The sequence below is a fragment of the Petaurus breviceps genome, unplaced genomic scaffold, assembly GCF_028583685.1.
Source record: "Petaurus breviceps papuanus isolate PSGF00001 unplaced genomic scaffold, PetGlider_PUasm1.0 77, whole genome shotgun sequence".
Classification (NCBI taxonomy): domain Eukaryota; kingdom Metazoa; phylum Chordata; class Mammalia; order Diprotodontia; family Petauridae; genus Petaurus; species Petaurus breviceps.
Genome location: NW_027186492.1, coordinates 14,683,738 through 14,702,417, shown reverse-complemented (window position 1 = coordinate 14,702,417; position 18,680 = coordinate 14,683,738). Strand labels below are relative to the sequence as shown.

The 18,680-nt window shown below is 37.4% G+C and overlaps 1 protein-coding gene across 1 annotated transcript in view; it reads right to left on the bottom strand.

Annotated features, from left to right (window-relative positions):
- PRKD1 (protein kinase D1) overlaps nucleotides 1-18,407 on the bottom strand; it is a 430,367-nt gene extending 411,960 nt beyond the window's left edge. The window contains exon 1 of the mRNA XM_069106011.1: nucleotides 17,700-18,407. Coding sequence (XP_068962112.1) covers nucleotides 17,700-17,963 — 264 coding nt within the window. The 5' untranslated portion in view covers nucleotides 17,964-18,407. The remainder of the gene's footprint in view (nucleotides 1-17,699) is intronic.
- Nucleotides 18,408-18,680: the final 273 nt, after the last annotated feature.

Below are 18,680 nucleotides of genomic sequence, written 5' to 3'. Positions count from 1 at the left end.
GTTCCCCGATAATAAGACACTGTCTTATTATTTTTTTGGACAGAAAAACACCAGAGGGCTTATTTTCAGGGGAGGGCTCATTTTAATGAACATTGACAGCAATTTTAATAAACAGGTAAATGTGAACAAAAAAATGTACCTTTATTCAATAATGAATTCAATAAAGAACAGGATGATGCGCTCACTGCTGCAGCTCTGATTGGATGCAGCTCGGAGCGCGGCGTGCGTTTCATGGGGGGGGATGGTGCATACAGAGGGTACCGTAATGTAGCGTGTAGCGCAGGGGATCACCTTCCCTACAGTAGCAATCTCAATAGGGCTTATTTTCGGGGGAGGGCTTATTTTAGAGGAATCTTACACAGTAAGGGGAGGGCTTATTTTCGGGATAGGTCTTATTATCGGGGAAACACGGTAGATGCAGTGAAAAACCTGTCACTATCAGTTCTGTTTGCCTGGCACCATGTTGTAGGCATTTTTTGTTCTTGCTTTTCATTTTCTTTCTCCTTTTCCTTTCTCAATTTTCTCCTTCCAAATCACTGTAGCAAATATCTTTAGGCATAAGTTCTCTGGTTATTTGTAAACTTTTCCTCTGTGTACTGCAGATACTTGAAAAGGCATCTACTGTACTGGCATCTAATTTTTGTTGCTACCAGGGGTTTATTTAACATCATCTCCTGTCTTTTTTATTAATGTCTCAAGAATCATATCTTGAAATATGGACAGGCTTGTTCTTATGTTATAAAAATTCCCCTCTACCACACATCTTTTACCACATCATTATTATTATTACTTTGTCAAGGAACTTGACATAATGACCTCAGGGAAAGCTGATAATAAAAACCACGCTTTCTGTTGTTTTTCTTAGCTGACTCTTTGTGACCCATGGACCATACAGTCCATAGGGTTTTCTTGGCAAGAGTACCAGTGGTTTACTATTTCATTCTCCAGTGAATTAAGACAAACAGAGGTTGCCCAAGGTCACACAACTAGTAGGCTTAGGCCAAATTTGAACTCAGGTCTTCCTGACTTCAGGCCCACAGTTCTATTCACTGAGCTACCTAGCTGACTCACATTCTCTAGTTGTTTACAATTATTATTTCTTTTTCTTCCAGTTTCAAGGCAGTTTCAGCCAATAAGTATTTAAGTCATTTATTCAAGTTTGAGACAATAGTTGCCATCATTTTCTCCTGTTTATTCTTCTGATATACCTTTGTTTCTTAACATAGTCTTCCTATTTTTATTTTAAATCTGTTTCTTTCCCTTTAATCTACATAGTTTGCTGTTGTTGTTTTTGTCGTTGCTGTTTTTCCCCAAGCAAGATCATTTACTGAACCTTAAGCTCAGTTAACTACTTGGTAAATAAATTGGCTTCCTCTAAGATTCTGCTCGATGGCAATTGTTTGGTTCCTCCAGGAAGCTTTTCCTTATCCCTCACAACTGTTAGGGACTTCTCTCTAAGGTTGTTTTCCATCTATGCCATACTCTTCTTATACAAACCAATTTATGTTATTTATGTCTGCCCAATTAAGAAGTAAGCCCCCTAAAGGCAGGTCCTGTATTTGTTTTTCCTTTGTATCTGCAGTGTTTAGTATAGTGTCTGGCACAGAATAAGCATTTAATATAGACTTGCTGATTGATTAACTTCTTAAATTTTTACAGTAACAACATAATGGGTTTTTTTATTCTTTTTTCTTAGTTCTGTTAATTCTTCTATCACCACCTCTTCAAATTTATTGGTCTCTGACCCCATCTAATCTATACTATTGAACTCCCTTGAAGCAGATCTGCTTGAGGAAACAGACTCCAGAAAAAAACAGCAGTATTTTCCAATAGCCAGCTAAAGACTTCCCCTTCTTGGCCTTTTCTTCTTCACATTTGCACATTTTATTACTTTGCTGTTCTTCTAGCTGTCATTTTCTGTCTCCATTCTGAGATATAGAAGTGCTTCACACTCCGTTTTGATAGAGAACTTGTCATTTCCCTCTCAAAAACACTCTAATTTCTTAGGTTTTATAATAATAACTAACATTGATATAGCACTTTGAGGTTTGAACAGTATTTTATATGTGTTATGTTATTTGATTTGATACTCACAACATCTCTTTAGGTAGGTATGTTTATTAACCACTAGTTGAAAAGTAAAAAAAAAAATAACAATCCATTCAAAAAACTCTAGGATGGTGCATGAGGGTGTATATGGATGGGTGCTGGACTACAAACAATTTCCCTGATGTTTTCTCATTTATTCAACAAGCTTTAGTTAGTTGAACCAAAAATGTCGGTACCATGCAATGGGGAGAAAAAGTCAAATTAACCTTCAAAATTATTTGTTTTAAAATTCCAAAACATTAATATGTTGAACAAACTTTAGGTGTGCAAGATAAAACAGTGGATACTGGCAAACATTCAAGAAGAGAATCATTCAGTGACATCTAAAATTCAAACATCAACACAAGGAGTGAATTCAATATTTTTTTTTTCTCCCGTCAATCAGTGGTTTGGAAGCTTAGTCACAACAAAAGTCTAAGAATTAGCGTAGGGTACATATCAGAATTTTTCCTTTCCACCAAAAGATTTTGGACCAAAATACTGCACAGGATTGCACATTTACAAATCAAATGCTCATGTTTGCCAACATTTCTAAACTGCTTTATCAACTTTATGGCTTTTAACAAACCAGAGTCTTTTACAACTTTGGAAGATAACTTTTACAGAGGCAATTATAACTTCAGACAAGTACAAATGTTTCTGAGATTTGTCTAATGCCTGTTATTTACATGAATTCTTAGCTTCACAAACATTGAAATTTTATGACATATCATGATGGTCCTAACTGCTATCTAATTAAAGTCTTTGTTTATTTCATCCAAACAGCTTACATTATGTGAGACAAAAAAAGGGAGAGTAAGAAACAACAGTATGTGGGTTTCCCTGCTGCCAAGTAACTTCAAGTGGTGTTGTCATTATTGGTTTTTAATGGTACAAAAATATTTGGTTAGCAGCATCAGAGTAATTCCTAGGAGGAATTTCACATTTTACTCCAGATGAATAAGAGTGTTGAATACATGTGAGCAAGACTAATCATTGCCTCAGCATCCACATATCATCAACACAAAGAGATAATTTTGCATTTGGAAGGGTATGCTCCACATAAAGCAAATATTTAAGAAGCTGAAATTTCACTTTTGGAAACTCTCCAGAACATCACTGGTGAACCAAAAGGTACTCACTCCCTGCTTTTAACTGCTAGGAAGCTCTCATATGACAACATCTCATTGCTTCTGTTCTACCCAAACCAGGTTTCGGCTGCCACTGACAGACAAGTACCTTCAAGGTTTTGGTGGGTTATATAGTCACAGAAGGCCTGATAATTTCTCAGAAAGGATAGGTACTAGCAAAACAAAAGTAAATATACCTATTCTCTTGTTTTGTATTGGCATCAGTGTGGAAGGCAGAGAATGACAGTGATTATAGTTCAAAGGATATTCAGTCTCCTGTTTCATTTAGTAAGGTCTCTAGCAGAATGGATAGAGCACTAAGCCTGGAGTCTGAGTTCAAATTTGACCTCACATACTTACTGACTGTGTGACCCTGCATTTAGTCATTTAACTGCTGCCTGCCTCAGTTTCCTCAACTGTAAAATGGGGATAATAATAGCACCTACCTTGCTAGGATGCTGTAAGGACCAAGTAAGGTAATATTTATAAAAAATCCTTAGTACAGTGACTGACACATTATATAAATGGATATCCCTTTCCCTTCCCCTTATCCATCATATCTTTTTAAATTATCATAATTTTGTCTATGAACAAAAATTCATATTCTCCCCCTACCATTTCCCCAATCAAAAAGAAAAGCCCATGTAGCAAATATGCATAATAAGGAAAAATAAATTTTAAGAAGCTGAAATTTCAGTTTTGGAAACTCTCCAGAACATCACTGGTGAACCAAAAAAAAAATTTATTCCTCCATTGTACATGTTCAAATACATGTGTGAGTCTCTGTGTATATATATACATATGTGTGTATACATGTGTATATGTGTACATATATATCTGTACCTTGAGGCCATTTCTTCACTGCATGATAGGCAATATGCTTCATCAGTTCTTTGAAATCATAATTGGTCATTGTGTTGATTCTTCTTAAAGTTTTGGGGGTTTTTGTTTCTCTTTGCAACATCATTGTGTAAACTATTCTGGTTCCACTCACACTGAATCAGTTAATTCGAGTCATCCCAATTTTTCTGAAATTGTCCCTTTTGTCATTTCTTGTAATACAACAGTATTCTATTACATTCATATGTCATTCAGTTATTGTTCAGGCATGATCCAATTGACAGGGACCCCCCCTTAATTTCCAATTCTTTGTCACTATAAAAAAGAGCTGCTAAAATATTTTTAATACATATGAGTCCTTTTTCACTTTGTTTGATTTCTTTGGGGCATAAACCTAATAATGGTATCAATGGAAACCCCTAGATTTTTTTAAGTTTAATTAAAATTCATAGTTAATAAGCATCAAAAGTAATTTATTTACTACTTCATTTTTTTTTGAGAATCCAATCTTTCACTACTACATTCATGCATCAGATTCAAGGCATCTTTCCTAAATATTAACAGTACAACTATATAATACTTTTCAAAATTTCAATGCAAGAAATTTGTAAATGTAGCATCAATCTAAAGTAATCTCACTGTATTAAAATATAAAGCATAAAACAGTACTTACTGCCACCAATTCTATAAAATTCCAGTTGAATATATCTCTAAATTAACTACAGGGAAGAGGAAAAGAAGAAAACAATACATGGTTCTCCCAATGCCCAGCATTCCATGCATTCAAAAATCATTACAGAGTATTGACCTTTTTTAAAAAAGTTTCTTTGATATATTTTGTTTTTAAATTAGAAACATTTACAGATTACTCCCACTCCTTGAGCAAGAAGTCCTTTATAACAAAGTAAAACAATTAAGTAAAACAAACAATACAGTGACCTCATCTGAAAGTGCAGGCTTCATTCCACATCTGTAGCATCACCCCCAACCTTTCAATTTTCTTTTTAATCAACAGAAGTCTATTTTCTCTGCTCTCACCCCAACCCCACTGGGAAACAAAGGAAACAAATTGCTTGTAACAAATACACGTAGTCAAAACAAAGTTCCTCATTGACTGTATACAAATATATATATATATATGTCTCCTTCTGGGCCCTAAATTTGTCACTTCTCTGGAAACAGGTATAGAATATATTTCTTAATTGACCCTTTGGAATCTTGGATGATCATTTTACTGACCATGGTTCTTACAGTTTTCAAATTTGTTTGTCTTTACAGGGTTGTTGTTATTGTACAAATTTTTCTCAGCCAGAGTATTTACTATGTTCCAGGCACATTGCTAAGCACTTTACAATTATTATATCATTTATTCCCATTTTGTCACCTTATAGTCATCTTTAAAATAATGTAATTTTATAATATTGATGTTACAGTATAAACTGTTCATCTTTCTCTCTGCTTACTTCATTATTCATAGTAACCCTGTGTCAAAGTCTTATCAACACCATTTTTCCAACAGCATGTGCTCATGTAATTTCTGTGTGTCACATTTTGATAATTCTCTCAATATCTCAAACTTTTTAATTATTATTATACCTGTTATGGTAATCTGTGATTAGCGATCTTTGATATTATTATTGTAATTGTTTAGGGGCACCATGAACTGCACCCATATAAGATGTGGAATTTAACTGATTAATACTGTATTTGTTCTGACTGTTCCGTAGACCTGGCCCTTCCCCTATCTCTCTCTCCTCTGGCTTCCAAATTTCCTGAGATGTAACAATATTTAAATTAGACCAATTAATAACTAAAAAGGCCTCTAAGTATTCAAGTGAAAGGAAGAGTCAATTGATGCCACAAACTTCATTACTGTGTAATTTTAAGAAATTGCCACAGTCACTCCAATCTTCAGCAACCACCACCCTGATCAGTCAGCAGTCATCAAGGCAAGACACTCAACAAGCAAAATGATTACAACTGACTGAATGCTCAGATGATGATTACTTTTTTTTAAGCAATAAATATTTTTGTTGTTGTTGTTGGGGGTTTTTTTTTGTTTGTTTGTTTTTGGAGGGGGGAAGACAGGGCAATTGGGGTTAAGTGACTTGCCCAAGGTCACATGGCTAGTAAGTGTTAAGTTTCTGAGGCCACATTTGAACTCAGGTCCACTTGACTCCAGGACCAGTGCTCTATTCACTGCGCCACCTAGCCACCCCTAGCAATAAAGTATTTTTAAATTAAGACATATACGTTGTCTTTTTAGACAATAATATTGGCACACTTAATAAACCACAGAATGATATAAACATAATTTTATATGCATTAGGAAAACAAAAAACTCATGTGACTTATTTTATTGCAATATTAACTTTAATGTGGTGGTCTGGAATCAAACCCATAATATCTCCGAGGTATGCCAGAATTCACATCTTCTTAAGGGTAATTAGAAGTAACTAATGAATTATGCTAGTGGATACCACATTTCTTAATTGTATAAGTCCCTTTTACTTAATTGGAAAGAAACAAATAAAGGCTTGTGTCCTTTCAATTCAACTCATCATTTATTGAGTACCCACTGTCTACAGAGCACTAAGTTAGGTAAGATAAGATATGGCTCCAGTCCTGGTGGAAAATACAGTCTAGTAGGAGGCTGTAACTCATAAATAACAATAATAAAAAAATGATGTACGGTAAATATATGAAAATGGGTATAAGCAAAGAACTATAGGAAGACCAAACAGGAAATGATTATTACTGATTTACCTGAAGGAGAGAGCATTTGAGTCTTGTCATTTACCATTTTGCAAAAAGAATTCTTTATTAAACCTCTAAATCAATTGTTTTCCAATAGCTTTCCTAAGTCAATAGCAGAATATGTACACACAAACACATGTTTAATTTAAAAGCCTTAGCTTTTTATCAGAATTAAGACTTTAGTAAAGTGGGTGTTCAAGTATGACAGCAAAAGATGATTTCAAAGCAAAAGCCACATAAAAGTGCCTGCCTATCTAGTCCCCCACAGGACCCTATACAGAATTCAAAGCTGGAATAATAACCATGAACATCATCTAGATGAATCTCTTCATTTAACAAATAAGGAAACTAAGTCCAAGAAAGGTTAATAATGTGCCTAAGTTCATATAGATGTAAAGAGTAAGGTTGTGTTTCCAACCTAGCTCTCCTAACTCCAAAATCAGTGTTCTTTTTTCCACTACACCATCTTGCCCATAACCAAGTATTTACTTCTAAAGATTCTTTTTATTTCTTTCTTGGGACTTGGAACTTAGAACTACCATGAAGCCAACTACTGAATAATTTTTTCCACTTTGTTTTCATTCATCTTCAAATGAAATATCTTTGACATAAGCTGCCCTCACCCTTTTCCATTCTTCTTACACCTTACTTACTCCCTACGCTGGAGTCTTCAATCTAGTGACGCTGGTTCCCTTGTTCTTCCTCCAACAAGACATGCCATCGCCCAACTCTGGACATTCCCACTGGCTCTCCTCCACACCTAGAATGCTCTTCCTTCTCATCTCCACCACTTGACTGCCTTCAAGTCCTAGTTAAAATCTCAACATCTATAGGAAGCTTTTCCCTATCACTATTCACACTAGTGCCTTGCCTGCGTTACTTCCCATTTATCCTGTTTATAACTTGTTTTTCCACATTTGCTTGCAAATTTCCTCACAACAGACTGAGTTTCTTGAAAGCAAGTAGCATCCTTTACCTTTCTTTGTATCTCCAATGCTTAGTATAGCACCTATCACATCGAAGGTACTTAATAAATGCTTATTAACATTTCTTTTGCCTCTTTGATGTTCCTCCATGTTCCAACTCATGAGATTTCTCTGGTTGTTGTCCAAGTCTGGGATGCTCTCCCTCTTCCTCTCTACCTCCCACTTTCCCTAACTTCCTTCCAAGTTTCAGATAAAGACCTATTTTATGCAAGAATCCCCTTCCTAGCCTCCTTAATCTTAGTGCTTTGTCTTCACCATTACACACACTATGAACTCCTTGAGAACAGGAATCATTTTTTTTCCTTTCTTTTGTATCCCCTGCACTTAGCACCGTGCCTAGTACATTCTCAGCACTTAATAACTGCTACTTGATTTATTGACTAATTTACAATAAATTAACCCCACCTCAACAATCCCTCAAAGCAAATTGGCTTTTTGTGTGTGTGCTTGATTATTTGTTTGCTTTACTTTTATTTTTTAAATTAGTTTTACTTTCAGGCTTCTATAAATTCCTGGAGTATTCTGAGAAATTGAGATTTGGGAGGATTGTTGGCATCCTATAATTTATTTATCCTAAGATCTGCTGGTCAGAATGGGGATAACATGTACTGAAGGCTCAGTAACATGTCAGTAGACAGTGATGCAATAAAATTTGTTCTTTTTGCTACTGTGAGGCCGAATTTTCTTTGAGGTAATTTTAAGTAATTTTACTTTGTTCATTTTGGTTCAATAAATTTTATTAAATTGGTTGGTTGTTGTCCTTCATTCTTGAGTAGGGACAAAATAACATCACTATGCTAAAGTCAAGTTTTAATGTGTCTGACTGTGGCTGATCAAAGCAATATGAGCTTGTAGTCCACATGAATATTTGGAGTGGATGCTCTAAATTTGTGCATCCTCCATTTTCTTTGAGTTGTTTCAATTCTGCTTTGTTCATAGAGCACAGCACCTTCTCTGATGTGGGCATGCCATGCTGAGCAGTCCTGTGCCAGTGTCCCCCATGTCAAACAATAAATTCCAAAGTTCTTGAGAGAGACCTTAAGAGTGTACTTGTATTACTTCTTCTGACCACCATGTGAACACTTGCCCTGTATGAATTCTCCATAAAGTAGTCTTTTTGACAAACATATGTTTTACACTAGATCAATGTCCAGCCACTGGTACCAGATGCTAAGATCCTTACTGGAACTAAACTGCCAAGCTTTCAAACTCTGCTTCAGAGAGCACAACTCCGATGGGCTGGCCATATTGTTCTAATTAAGTACTGTGCACAGAGAGCCCAGCAACAGATACATAGTAAAGAAGACCCAAAAGCACTGCCTCTGAAGTCAAAAGACTTGGGTTCAAACCTTGCCTCTGAGGTTTTACTGCTTATTATTTAATTTTCCTGGGCCTCGGTTTTCTTATCTGTTAAATGGGTGGGGTGAACAAGATAGCCTCTGAAATCCCTTAGACTTCTAGATCTTTTATAATATGATTAATTTCTAATTACTTTCATCAAATACATATGAGGATGGTGTTCAAATAGATATAGCATTCACCTATATACATGTAGATGTAAAAAGATCTAAGGAAGAAAAAAAGCCTTCTAATAAAAACTTCCTGTTTCTATACAGTAAAACACTGGAATATAGAAATTCAACTTTTTTTAAAGAATAAAAAAGTGTACAATGTTTTTTGTACCCTATAACTAAAACCTAAAATTAATATGTACACATTATCTTTATGTTTCTGAATATATCATTTTCCCCTCCCCTCATTTCAGTCTGTCGGTGGGCAATATCTGATTTTTCCCCCCTATAACCCAAGGCACAAAAGAAATGCAGCAGCTAACACCCTTAAGAAGGATGAATGCCAGTGCCTAGATGTCTCCTCATTGTGTCCTCCCTATACCAATCCAGAAGATAAGGCATGCTTAGCAACCCAGAGCCATTCTAAGAGTGCTATTTCCAAGCTAGAAATGTCCCAATGATCTGAGAAATGTTTGATGGTTAGTGTGGTTCATAAACACTACTCTGAGTATTTAAATGTGGGAAGTGACACAAACTAAGTCACTTGGAGCAGTAAGTATTTTTTACTTCAATGGAGACCTATGGGGTAAATGAAGGTAGGTCAGGAGCTAGGTACCAATAGGTAAGAGACTGAGTCAGTCAGGAAAATATAATCACAGGCCTAAACATAGGAGAAACTGAAACTTTCAAAGTGAGAAATACAAATTAGTGACAAATGGCTGTGTAATATATTGACACTAACTTCATTAAGGAACCTCTTATTTCACGTATTCAGAGCTTTAGTTACTTTTTATATTTAAATTTAAATTATTTAGATATTAAATACATGTTTAAATGTTATAATGTATACTTAATGCATCTTTATTATTCAGGGAATGCATTCAAGCATGCAAATTGTATTGGCAGTTACACACGCAAAGGGAGTTGGCATAGGTTAGAAGAGCATAGCTGGTGGAGTCTGGATGACCTGGGGTTCAAATTTCACTGACAAAAACTTGTAGGATGATTCTGGGAAAGTCACTTAACTACTCAGCAAGTTTGAGCAACAATTAAAGGATGGGTGCTAATTTGTATTAGTAGGAGATGTTTCCTTACTCAGGAGTTCCCCACACCACAAAGACAGAATCCTCCTCTCAAAAAAGAAAAATTTACAAATATACAGAAGTATCTTCCCGTTATTTTACAGATAACTGAGGACCAGATATGTTAAGTGAGTTCCCCATGTCAGACAGTTAATAATAAGTAAAAGAGTTGAGATATGAACTTACAGCCTCTGAATACAAATCTAGCATGCTTTCCTTTACACACAGTCCTTATTTATTCACTTAATTCATTCAAACATATATTTACCAATACACTTGCTTTGTGTAAGTCAGGTGTTAGGAATTTTGTTCAGTCGTAGCCAGCTCTTTGTGACCCCATTTGGGGTTTTCTTGGCAAAGTTACTGTAGTGGTTTGCCATTTCCTTCTCCAGTTCATTTTACCGATGAGGAAACTGAGGCAAATAGGATTTGCCCAGAGTCACCCAACCAACTAAGTGTCTGACACTAGATTTGAGTTCAGGAAGATGAATTTCTGACTCCCAGATGCCCAAAACATTATATATAGTTTTCAGCTATTATGATGCTGTTGATGACAATTGACCTTCCTTGATTTCAAGTCCATCATCCATTCTATACAATCAGCTGACCAAATACAATTAACCAACATAAAGTCATTCATAAAACTTTCGCACCGGCAACATGATATACAAAATCACAAAGTGTAGTTTTATGGGTCAAATGTTTCATCATTATTAATATTCTTGCATTCCTACTGACAGATTTCTCTTAGAGTAAGGTCATTTTATTTTATGGCAGACATCTGGATGATTGGTTAGTATAGAAGTTTATCAATTCCTTTACCACACAGATGTACTCAATTCAATTAGAGACAGCAGCACTGCCTGGCACGGAAAGAGATGAAACTGGAGTCAGGAGAGACTCTACTTTGAATCCAGTTTTTCATTCTATCAAGGTGTAACTATTAGTAAGTCATTTAACATATCTATAAAATGGGGGTAAAAATGCCTTCTCTGCTGACCTCATATATTTGTTGTGAGGATCAGATGAATAATATATGTAGAGTACTTTGTGTAAGTTATTATTCAATTCACCTAGGTGCCAAAGTGGACAGGGTGTCAGGCCTAGAATCAGAAAGACCTGAGTTCAAATTACATCTCAGATACTTACCAGCTGGGTGACTCTGGGCAAGTAACTTAATCCATTTTCCTCAGTTTCCTCATTTGTAAAATAAGCTGGAGAAGGAAATGAGCAAAACACTCCAGTATCTTTGCCAATAAAACCCCAAATGGGGTCATGAAAAGTCGGACACAACTGAAATCAGTGAACAGCAAACAACAAAAGGCCTAAAAATTATTATTTCCTAATAATCATTTAAATGAAATGCAAAATTTTGTATTCCAGTACAAAACAAAGGATCAGTAGAATGCAGAGAAAACTATATGTGTAGCTGCATATATATTAATATATACAAGCATATGTACATATAAATGCATATACACACATACAATTGAGAATGAAAAAAACATATATGTTTCCAGGCCTCCAAACCCAGAATTGGTTAAAAAATACTCTTGCTTTTAATTTCCAAATTTTCAAAGGGTGCTTTTCTGAATCAGTCAGCTTTCTGGAACAATAGAAAGATATGAAACACTAACACACTCAATTAGTATAGTGAGGGGAAAAAAAAACATAATTCTACAACTAGAGGAGAGAAAACAAAAAATGGTAAATTAAAAACAACAACATAAGAATATTACAATATACATTTCAATTAGTAACTGTCTCTTTTCAACCCTTAAAACCTAGCCTCTAACCTTTGTTTCTCCTATGGAGCACAATGCTTCCAATTAAAATTTTGCTCTTATACTTCTGGGGCCACATAATTAAAGATGGGTAAATGTCTAAACTGGAGACATATGCTAGGATTCTTTAACTATTATACCTCAGTTCAAGCAATTTTTATGAAGAATAGCTTAGTTTTCATCACAGGAAGGTAACAGTCAAAGTGAATAGGTAGTCATTTTAGTTATATCACACAATCCCAACTTAATATTACTGGTTAAAAAAAAAGGCACCCTACTTCCTTTTCTTGATATGGGCAATGGAAAGGTAGCAAAAACCAGAAGTTTTTCTTTCTCTGACATACTGTTATGTTCTTCCTTCAAAATAATTCCTTCTCAGTATCCATACACTGGATTCCTTTGATACTAGAAAAGTAACAGTGTTTCAAAGTAAGCCAACTACTCTTTTTTTTCCTTCCTAAACCAATAAGCATTCACAGTAGTAAAAGAAAACATGTCTATATAAAGCCAGCCGTCAAGGTCATATGCTTGAGATGCAGAGCAAAAAAGACAAATTGGTTTCATCTTCTATAGCCAAAATAACCTTGAGCTGTTCCTTCTGAGAAGAGCATACATTAATAATACCATGCAAATTTATAAATTGTTTAAAATAAAATGCAAGTTCAGAATTATCACTGAAATTAAAAGAAGGGAATAGGAAGACCAGAGTTCAAGTGGCACCGCTGACATATTTTATCTATGTGACTCCGGGCAAGTCATTTATTCTTTCAGTGACAATCTGCATTGGTTGGAGGGAGTTTTTGATATCAATGAAATCACAGACTTGCACTAAATCAAGAAATAACATCCTGACAATATTGAAACTTTTTAGGCACAAATAAATGACACCAGATAGCTGTCTAGTCTATGGTCAAACAAATGCTGTAATTTAAAGATACAATCTGAGTTTATTTGCCTCAACATTTCAAAATTTATGATTTCATCAGTCAGTATAAGTATTCCCTTCACCAATTCAGATTGCAATTCTTTTAGTAGATAGTCTTTGTGCAGCAAAAATAAAAATAAATCATCACCCTGGTAGTCAAGGATATCTGAAGAGGTTCATCATGTCAGATGAGACAAACTAATCTGTTGCTGGGCTAATACTTGGGAAATTCTCCAGTTTGCACAAACTGAGAACCCAGGATCACCTCCATGCCTGGATGAGGTATCAGAATAATCCTAGGTGAAGTACCCCAGGCCTATACTATATAATAGGAGCCATTCTACACTGTATAAAAAGGAGCCATGCCCTCTCTTTAATTTTGGTGATAATTCTGTTGCCTATACTAATGATGTAAAGCATGCATATACTATTAATTCTAAAATTTAAAGTCAAAAGGATCTTTGTAAAAGATGAAATTATTTTTGGCTATTTTAAAACTAAGTACAAATTGAAGATCTGAAAGACCTTACTCTTGACCAAGAAAAAAAAAACACAGAAGGATTTTTTTTTAAATAAAGGATGATCTTTGACTATTTTTAAATCTTTGTTTTAATCCTACCGTAGTTATTTCTGGTTTTCTTCATAGTCTACAATGTCAGGCAGCCATTTCTAACTTTCAACTCTCTCTTTAAGATATTCTCCTTCCAAACAGTTGATAGTTTTAAAGTGTAATTTGCAGAAAAAATTGAGATCACCAATTTTATAGTAACTTATCAAACTTCATTGTCATCCAGACATGGTCTTCATCCTATTCAGGTAATACTATCTTTCTTCAAGAATAAAGAATTATTACTTAACCCAGATTGCTTTAAAAAAAAAAAGAATAAAGAATTATCCTATGTCTACATGCCTTTTCACTATCTCTACCTTACCCCCCCCATTCCCAAGATGCTACTATTCCTCTTTGGGCTCTTCATTGAGCCAGAATCCTCCTTCCCATTAGAATTCAATAAACAATTCAACTAAAAAAACTGAGCTCCTACCATGTGCAAGGCAATGCACTATGGACTGTGGGAGATGCAAGAATGAATAAGATACAGTCACTGTTCTAATGAATCTTATCATGTAATAGGTGTAAAACAAGTACATGGACCCTATGTCAGTGAAATCACAAGTCCAGTTAAAGAATAGCTAGCATTTCTGCCGCTCTTTCATTTCTTTAAGGTTTGCAAAGCAGTTTACTTCATTTGATCCCCATATAAGAACCCTGTAAGGTAGGTGTTATTACTATACCTATTTTACAATTTTTTTTAATTGGGAAAGGTCAAGCCCAGAGTCACAAGGCTAGTAAGTTCCTGAGGTGGAATTCAAACTCCATTTTTAAGTGAGCACTCCATCCACTACACCATCTAGTAGTCACATAACTTCACAACTAACTTAAAAAGCAGAGTAAAAGAAGTTGCCTAAGCAAGAGACAAAGTGCACTGAGATTGAGAGGAAAAAAAAGAGCATTTATATCCGAATAGAGGGATCAGGTAAAGTTTCCAGGAAAAGTTGGGCCTTGAGTTGAGACTTGATGGATGACCCTTTAAAAGGCAAAATTGCAGACTAGGAGGTTTATTCCAGGCAGAGGGAAAAGCGCATACTAAGTACATTCCTACCTCTTAAGTCTTCTCTTCTAGCTAAATATTCTTCATTCCTTTCATAGAACCCTGTGGCATGATCTCCAGTTCCCTCACTATCCTGATCTCTCAAAGTGTTACATACAGTTTTTCAATGTCTGGATAGACAGTTTACCTTCTGCTCTTGGTTATTATTTGTATACAAATAAGTCTCAAACCTCAGTCTCCAATGCTAATCTTTCAAACTCTCTTCAATTCTACATATAGGATGTCCCAAAAAGTTTTAATGCAATTCTAAGTTATTATTTAAAGTTTTCATAGCTTAAAATATTAAAGTTTAAAATTGCCCCAATTGGGAGGGGGTGGGGGGGGAATATCCCTGCATAGTGCTCTGTCTAGGGCATTTCTAAATCAAATGTACTCCCACAGTCTAAAACTAAACAAATGTCAAAAGGCAGCATGTGGATGGTGCTGAAGTTGAAATTAGGAAGAACTGGGTTCAAATCCCACCTCAGAATACCTACTAAATATGCAACCATGGGAAAGTCACTTAATTTCTTTAAGCCTTGGTTTCATTATTTGAAAACAAAATGAGGTGTTCAATTAGTGGCCTCTAAGGTCTGATCCACTTCTAAGTCTAACATCCTATAATCATCTTCATCATCACCATCATCTTTAACATTGAGAACTCTCACTCCATTCCATTTTCTCCACTATAGCTGGAGACTTTGTCCATTTACCACCAACCAGACACCAAATCCTGAGCATTTTTGTGTAGTATTCTCAAATTCCATTTTCAACAGTCCATAAACTAACTAGTTTATGACTGAACTAAGGGAATAGTTTCTTTGCTAGACTCCTTGCCTTTAGATTCTCTCAAGTCTAAAATACTGTCTGCAGAATGAAAGACATCACCTTTCAGATTACTTTTGGTCACATCACATCTATATTCAGAAAGGTTGTAAGTAGCTCTCAACTGTTCCCGGACAATTAGCCTTCAATCCTCACTTAAAATGCTTTTCCTAAACCTTTTCATCTCACTTCAGATGCTTCACATCCTAGTCTATGATAATATCCCTTCTTTCTTTGAAGCATCAAAGTCTATTCAGATTACCCCATCATGATTTAATAATTCTTGATTCTTGATCTATTCCAGCAGTCTCTTTAGATTATATTTTTTCTTTTAAAATAGTCTCTATGCAATTGGTTGTACAATCAATAAACATTTGATAATTGTTATATATTTGTTGTTTCTATTTTTAACATGATTGTGTTGGTTTATGTCCTTACTGACCATTCTCATCAAACTATAAACTCTTTTCTGAAAGAGTTTACTCTGGTAAGAGTGAGGACCTTTAGAAGTAACTTTTAGAAGTGCTTTAAGCTCCTCTCTGCCTATAATGAACATGCCACAACACTGATTATAATATTATAATGCAAATAATGTGGCTTTGAGCAATGTAATGATTTTTACCATGTTTACCAAAGAACATACTTGCACTTAAAAATTATAGGTCTTTTTCTTAAACATAAAAAGTTACTGCTTCTGATTAATTTATGCCACACAAGGGATTCTTGGAGCTCAGTGTTATTCCTACATTACTTCAGTCTTTTATAACTTTTAGATTTACCCACAATCTCCACATTCCCACACATACACATTTACTTTACACACACATATACAAATATGCTTATTCCTATGTCTCCCTTGCTCTCTGGCTATATAGCCCCTTCCCCAGAATTCACTTCTGTACCAAAACTGTTCACAGAGAGTGATTCAAGATTCTTTAAATCATCCTTCAGAAGTCACTTGCCAATTCTCCAGGGTGAAATTCAGCACCAACTCTTAGAAATCCCAATCTCCACCTCCAACATCCTTGGCTGTTTATACCAAGAGGGCTGGCGACTGCTGTCCGCAGCATCTTTTCACTCTTATCACCCCTTCCATATGACACCCATATAAATTGGTAGTAGGACAACCTAGAATCCATGGACTGACTGTAAAAATTGGGAGAGGGAGTAGTCTTCCTGACTGCAAAATTAGCAGTTACTCTCCAGTTTTCTTCAACTCCAGGCACAACCAAGATGAGAGCTGTCCTGTGGTGAAGTTCTCTACCATAGATGGCTCAGTTTCTTGGGAATGATAGTATAAAAGTTTCCTGATCTTCACTGTACCCTGCTAGTGTAAATGGAGGTGACTGCAGAGGGTTGTGAAAATTTCAAATTTATCAATGGAAAATGTATTATCTAACGGTTCTGAAAGGGTGGGGGAATCAATGGTTTGAGCGATGGTCAGAGTTGAGTCGGTTGTTATCACAGCTGGACTCTCTTGCCACTTAAACCTTATCTGACAGGTGAGAAATTCCTCATCTCCTCCCTTTCCAGCTCAGGAAAACAAAAATGTTCCGCACCATTCAATTAACTCCTCAGCTCTAATTTAAAAGCTAAGGAGGGTCTGAAAGAGAAGATGGAAGACTTTCTGAAAAAGCTTGGAGATCATCCCGTGGGAAACTCTTCTTAGGTGTGAGCTAGAAGATTCTGGTGGCAGAGATGCTTCATGAAAAGACACAAGGGAGAAAGCCAGGGATGAATGGAGAGGAAGAAGATGAAAATCATGAAAATGGAAATGGCAAAAAAAAAAAAAAAATTGGTGTGGGTGGAGGGGTTTCCTCATATAGTAGGTAGAAACACCAAGAGAGGAAAAAAGATAGGGAAAAATGAGTAAGGAATGGGAGGGCTGATGGGAGGTAATCTAGAGTGATGTTCTGGACGCAGGGGTTGAATTTATCCTTCTATCAATATTCAAACGCTCCTAGACCCCAGAATCAGGGCTCCTGGTCTGACCCCAACAGAGGACACTTAGCCAGTGACCGAAATGGCTTTAGCAGAGGACCAAAAGGACTGACCAGGTCAGAGCTCAGGGAGCGCCCCCTATGCAAATAGGGACAGAGACCCCGAGAGCGGGCCGCCTTACCTTCTGGTCGACTATGGAGCAAGCCATCTCCCGGACATGAGCCAAGCTGTAGTCCCCCGAGGAGTCCTGCAGCAGCAGCACCGGTTCCCGGCTCAGCCCGATCTGGAGATGAAAGGAGATGCCCCCGGCTGGAGCCAGAGCAGGAGCCAAAGCCGGGGTCGGTACCGGTACTGGTCCCTGGACCAGAGCAGACGCCGTCGCCGCTGCCGCCACTGCCACCGGCAGCAGAGGGCTGGGCGGCCGGATGACCGGAGGGGCGCTCATCGGAAAACTGCCCCCGGGGGTGAAGGTGTGTCAGGAGAATGGAGAGAGGGAGCTAAGGAGAAGCGGGCAGAAGGGAGAGGAGAGCACCGCTGAGAGGGGAAGCAGGCAGGAGGGGGAGAAGAGAAAGCAGAGGGGAGGAAGGAGGGGAGAACGAGGTGAAAAGTTTTGCAGCTGGAGAGCGAGGCGCTTCTTAACAGAGCCTCGGCGGAAAATAAAAAACTTTCCGGAAAAGTCCCGCGGCCAGAGGAGGGAGGGGAGATGAGGTTCAGGACGGGAGGGGGAGCAGGGGAAAATGGCCGAGGCCAGGAGGAGGATACGGCCAGGAAAAGGCAACCGAGGGAGAGGGAGCCCGGGCCCGGCCAGACAGGGAGCAGGGGGTGGGGAAGCCGCCACCTCCACCGCCGCCAAGATGTGGCCGCTGCTCGCGGACTGGAAGCGCCCGGTCAGCTTGGCGCACGGAGCCCGGGGGCGGAGGGGCGGAGGTGGCCGTTTCCGGGCCGGGTGAAGGGGGGGGAGAAGGAGTCGGGAGGGCGGGGAAGGAAGGAACCGAGGGGCGGGCACAGCTGAAGCCACCACCCAGTGGGCGCTGGAGCCGCAGGAGCCCCAGTCTGGGGAGTCTGAGGAACCCACCCGGGTTATCTGAGTCTCCACAGCTTCTCAGCTCGCCGTCAGGGACTTTTCCTCTAGCCCTAGAGTCTGGGAAGTGGGCTGCTCGAG